The sequence below is a fragment of the Triticum aestivum genome, chromosome 1B, assembly GCF_018294505.1.
Source record: "Triticum aestivum cultivar Chinese Spring chromosome 1B, IWGSC CS RefSeq v2.1, whole genome shotgun sequence".
Taxonomy (NCBI): domain Eukaryota; kingdom Viridiplantae; phylum Streptophyta; class Magnoliopsida; order Poales; family Poaceae; genus Triticum; species Triticum aestivum.
In genome coordinates this window covers 458,946,564-458,951,553 of record NC_057795.1, presented here as the reverse complement: position 1 = coordinate 458,951,553, position 4,990 = coordinate 458,946,564, and the positions used below count along the sequence as shown (strand labels likewise).

At 41.1% G+C, this 4,990-nt stretch overlaps 1 protein-coding gene across 10 annotated transcripts; it reads left to right on the top strand.

Annotated features, from left to right (window-relative positions):
- The first annotated feature begins 2,049 nt into the window (after window positions 1-2,049).
- Window positions 2,050-4,772, top strand: LOC123131546 (uncharacterized). 10 transcript variants are annotated; one of them, XM_044551199.1, is made up of 5 exons: window positions 2,050-2,540; window positions 2,636-2,965; window positions 3,122-3,169; window positions 3,792-4,015; window positions 4,290-4,772. In XM_044551199.1, exons 2-5 carry the CDS (start codon window positions 2,911-2,913, stop codon window positions 4,329-4,331), a joined length of 369 nt encoding a protein of 122 aa, XP_044407134.1. In that variant the 5' UTR covers window positions 2,050-2,540; window positions 2,636-2,910; the 3' UTR covers window positions 4,332-4,772. The 10 variants fall into 10 exon arrangements, 7 of the variants coding, with proteins under 7 accessions (XP_044407134.1, XP_044407140.1, XP_044407148.1 ...); XM_044551205.1 differs by having other exon boundaries at window positions 2,050-2,712; window positions 2,804-2,965; XM_044551213.1 differs by having other exon boundaries at window positions 2,050-2,965; window positions 3,795-4,015.
- Window positions 4,773-4,990: the final 218 nt, after the last annotated feature.

The window sequence follows — 4,990 nt, the reverse complement described above, 5'->3', positions numbered from 1 at the left end:
TTTACTGTGATTTAATTGACATGATGCTGACAGCAGGAAATGCAGACTGCCATTTCTGAAGGTTGAGATTTTCTATTTCAAGGAATGACAACCATCCGTTCCTTGTCTAGCATGTGTATTTGCTTTGTCCTCTGCTTCTGATAAGGCAAGACAGATCAAACCAACACATTAATCGTCTAATCCTTCATTATATTCTGAAAAAAACACTATGATTTTCCGTGTCAGGGTAGTAATATGTCAAACTGATGCTTTGTACTACATGTTCTGGTGTATATGTTGACAATATTAGACATTTGCATTGTCCTTTGCTTTGTTTATTCATACCACGTTAGTTTTTTTAGTTATAACCACGTTTTATTTCTGATTCGAACCAGCCATTTGTCATATTTTCATTTGTTTCTTATAATTTCTTTCTAATAAGAAGATTTGTCTTCCAGTTGTATATTTGTTCTCTTGATTTCATTTGTTTCTTATGCAAGGGTTCTCAAAAATTGTTTTTTTAGGCAAGAAAAAACTGAAAAGGTGATCTGGGACAAGTGGAAGGAGGGAAGCCGCTGTAAGATCGATAATAACTTGCCGACAAGAGCATGTTTGTTCAGACATTTCCTTACTTAAAGTTATTTATCTGTAGCAAGTGTTTCTATTGGAACTATCAAATTCAAGCTCCTAGATGTGTATGTCAGGATGTAGGACTTTGTCCGGGCAGAGATATCCCCTTTGATCTTTTCATGAATCCTTTCACACTTCTTTCTGTGAAGTGCTGCTGATTTTAATAAAATCCCTTTGTTCAAAAAACAATATAATTCAAGCTCCTAGAAGAGCTTGTACATTCAGACCTTTCCTTACATTTTAACTTTGACAGTGACCTCTTTTATTTGTCTATGTAACTATCATATGCATAAATAGTTGAAAATGGTGTCCATATGGCGCATTTTTAGCTAATTCTTACCATGCACTTGAATGATTTCTAAAACTTGAAAAATATTAAAGAAACGCAAATTGTTTCGAAACACTCCATGTTATTCGAATAAGATAACAATATATGCATGCTGAAGTATATATTTTCAAAGATAAAGTATCCTTCATTTTTCATCTTCAAGGGTTTGAATTAGTACCTAAGTGGTTGCTAAAACCTACTTATATTACAAGTTAAATATTTTCAAAACACTTCAAGTTGACATGGTACTTGCGCTTTCTCAAACATAAAGTTATTGAAAATGCAAATATTTTCAACGCGCACATGGTTTTAAATGGGGCTTTGCGCAGAGTTAAATTTGTTACCATATGTGCTTGCTCGCAACTAAAACAACTGAACCATGGATTCTGTTTTCAATGTGAACATGGATTTAGGGTGTCCCAACGGGTTTTCAAATACACATATCAAATATTTTCAAGCATATAACCGTATTTTCAATATAGCATGGTTTAACACATGAGCTTTCTACTACCAATATCGAATATGTCCATGCAAAATGAAATCATTTTCATCGACAACATGGCTTTAGCGGGTCTCTGCGCTATTACCGAAAAAGGCTTTCGCCCCGCTTTATAAATAAAGCAACCGCCACAGAGCATACATACCACACAGGTTCACACACACACACACCCAAGACTAACGAAAAAGTACCAAGGTTCTGCTGAGGGCACAGCTCAACAAGCCCAAAAAATAGGCAAACAACAACAACACATCGCACCCGACACCAGGGGGCTAATCGGGCTCCGGCGGTGGCGGCGGCGGCGGAGAGATGCGGACGGCCATCGATCGAAGGTCGGTGATGAAGGCGGAGATGGCATCACGGTCGGTGATGAAGGCGGAGATGGCGTCTCTGCGCTATTTGGCGCAACAGGTCAACTAGTTTAAACATATAAGGATGCTAGCCGACCACCCTCCACGAAGCTCCCTCGGATTGGCTCCTTCCTGGCCATTCGATTTGGCCTTTAGCTCAGCTGCACCATTGGATCTTTGCTCTCGGTCAAATTCTTTTTCACCTCACGATCTTTTTTATGTCCAATGACAAGTGGGCTCGTCTCGCGTGTTCATTGGTTGGGTCAGCCATGCCCATGTGCGAGGGGATTTGCTGCCCAATCTCCGCATGCCCCGACCGCGTCTCCACTCACGCTGTGCAAGTCCCCAGGTCCCCAGCCCCCACGGGACAAACCCTAGCCTCACCAAGCCCCATAGCCCGCAGTTCTCCCTCCTCCTCCATCCTCGTTAGGCACCGCCGCCATTCTTCCTCCCTCCTCTCTGTCCTATGACCACGCCGCCAGGAGGAAGCTGCTGTTCGTGGTGCCATACCGCTGCCGGGGTGCTGCACAAGAGGCTAGGGGCCGCCGCCACCGCGAGCCATGGGACGCCCGTCGATGAGCCTCCGGGCAGGAAGCCGACGGCGAGCATGCCATCGACAAGCCGCCAGGAGGACCTACCGGCCGGTCCCGCGCCGTTGAGCAAGGGCCCTGGTTGCACCATCGTGGAGGAGGCGCACCATTAAGGAGTAGCAATGCCGTCGAACTCCCTCTTCCCTTTTGGCTGCACCTTCCCCGTGAGCTCTTCTTCCATTCCCTTGCTTTGCCTCTCCTCCTCCTCACTCTCCCTTCCATGCTCCTCATCTTTCTTTCGATTTGGTTGTGCCTGTAGGTCCATGAACATTGTTAGAATGGTTAATTTATTCCAGTGTATTATTTTCAGAGATCATGTTTGTTTAAGCCTCCAAGGTAATTCTCAAGAATTTGTGTTTTTTACTTGCTTGGCTACTGTGTCAAAGTGCATATGCTCAAGTTTGGTCACTTTTGATGGTTTTTTCAGTATGCTATAATTTGGTCACTTTTGAGATTCAATTAGATTAGCATAGTCTTCTCCCGGAGCAGAAAAATGGAGGTCAGAAATGTCAACTCTGATGTGCGTCAGGCTCAATGATGCCTGCCTCCTTGCCCCTCCCTAAACAACATGGTCCGCTTCAGCTTGCAGGTTGCCACTTCCTCTGTTCTCATTGATTTTCTTTGAACGGTGTACTGATCCACACTGAATGTGTATGAAAATGTTTTTGCTGGGGCATTTGTGCACCAAGCCAATGGGTAAGGAAATTGGTGAACTGGGATCTAACATTGTTAGTCAAGTGTCTAGGTGAACAATTTGTGGCCAGCATGGAAAAGACATCTCGTGAAAATCTAGGTATGAGATGCCTTTTTGCATCCAGTGTTCTTCCATATTAGTATGTTGTGGCGTTGTGAAAAAAACATATGTCAGTCCTGGAGTACAAATAAGTTTACTTTTGCTTTTCTTTTGGTCATTTTGTTGATGTGTTTTTTTCAGTGCAATTGCTTCTATACATATCGCTGGGTTTAGGCTCCACTGGATCAAAGTTCTGGCTCTTGTTTCTCAAGTTCTGTAGACGTTAGAGGAGTAATTAACATTCTCTTTCTTCCGAATGGGTGTATGTGGATGCATACAGATAGTAGAGGAGCAATTTCCATCCTCTGTTTTTTTACCGACCATATGTGGATGTGCATAAATTGTTCTTTGTTTTTTAACGAGTAAATGTTGATGCACAGAAAATTTATATGGTGGGTTCCATTCTGTTTTATATGCATGCCAACTCAGTAGCTAATTAATTCAGGTCCATTGAAGTAATTATAGTTGTAGCTCATTCTTATCATTGTTAAGAGGTAAATGGAATGAATCATCATACAAAAACCACTTGAATAAATCTGTTTAAATGCTTTGTTTCTCTCTCGAACCGTTTACCTTATCTGAATTACCATTGAACCATGGTATTGTTTTATTAATGTATCAGCAGAAGCGTCACTCCAGAAACTCCTCCAACATGCTGAGAGAAGAGTTGATTCTCAGCTCAAAGACGCTGAAATCAAAATTGTGGAGGTTCAGAAGGTAAAGCAATCACCATTTCCCAGGGAGGGATGCCGCATCAATCAGATCCTAACCTTATTCACAAACTCATCACCGAAACTGCAGATTGATCAGGTTCACCTGCTCTACATAAGTAGATGGAGTTTTAAGGTGTTTCTCTTCAAATTACTAAACTGAATAATAGTAATCTCTACCTGTAAAGATTCTCTGTAGATACTGGTCGTATTTTAGGATCCCAGATGAAAGGTGGTTCAATTCCATCAAGATTCTTTAGTGATCTAATATTTGAGCACGTAGAATCTGATTGTTTGCTTTCCTTATGTTATAGTTGTAAAATACTAATGGGTAGTTTCTGAATATTTTGTTTGTAGTCTCCACTCATGTGAAATTGCTCATTCAGTTATCTTCTATGTATATGTTGCAGGTTACAAACGGTATGGTATCTTTTCTGTTATGGGTGCTTTGACAAATAAAATGGAATGTCGCTTTTGATGTTGAGAGAATATCCAATTGAGCTTCTTTCCGCAATAAAAATTAGACAGGAAGGGTATGAGGGAGGGGTGTATTAAATCCATATGAGTTGAAGTTAAATCCATGGATGAAGAAACAAATAGAAACGAAGTAAAGCATAGGAAGAAGAGATAGGTAGATTTTACAAGTACAAGTGAAGGCCAGTTGGCTGGAGCAAAACCAATATGTTGCTTCACCAAGCTACTGAGAAAGGAGAAGAAAAAAGAGAAAGCTGAGTCATTATGTATTCAGGCCTCTTGACATTCTCCTCTAATTGGGCCTAACCCTGTTAAGCCTTCATGAGCCAAGTATGGTGGATTCTTAGATGACAACTTGATATGTAGTTCTCCTATTACAGTGCTTCGATCAGTTAATACTCCCTCTGTTGTGAAGTTTATGTGAAGTGTGTTCGTGCCATTAAAGAATTTAATATTTCTTTGAACTCCTGGCCAGAGATTTATTTTATTTGGTCCAACTGGTTCTAATCATAGCAAGCTACTACATAAAAGGTACGACATAATTTTGTTGACAGTGCTTGCTGAAAATACCGGTCCTCACGTAATCTAACTGTTACACCTCTTGAGTCCAATTAGGAACTCTTTCATTATTGGATCT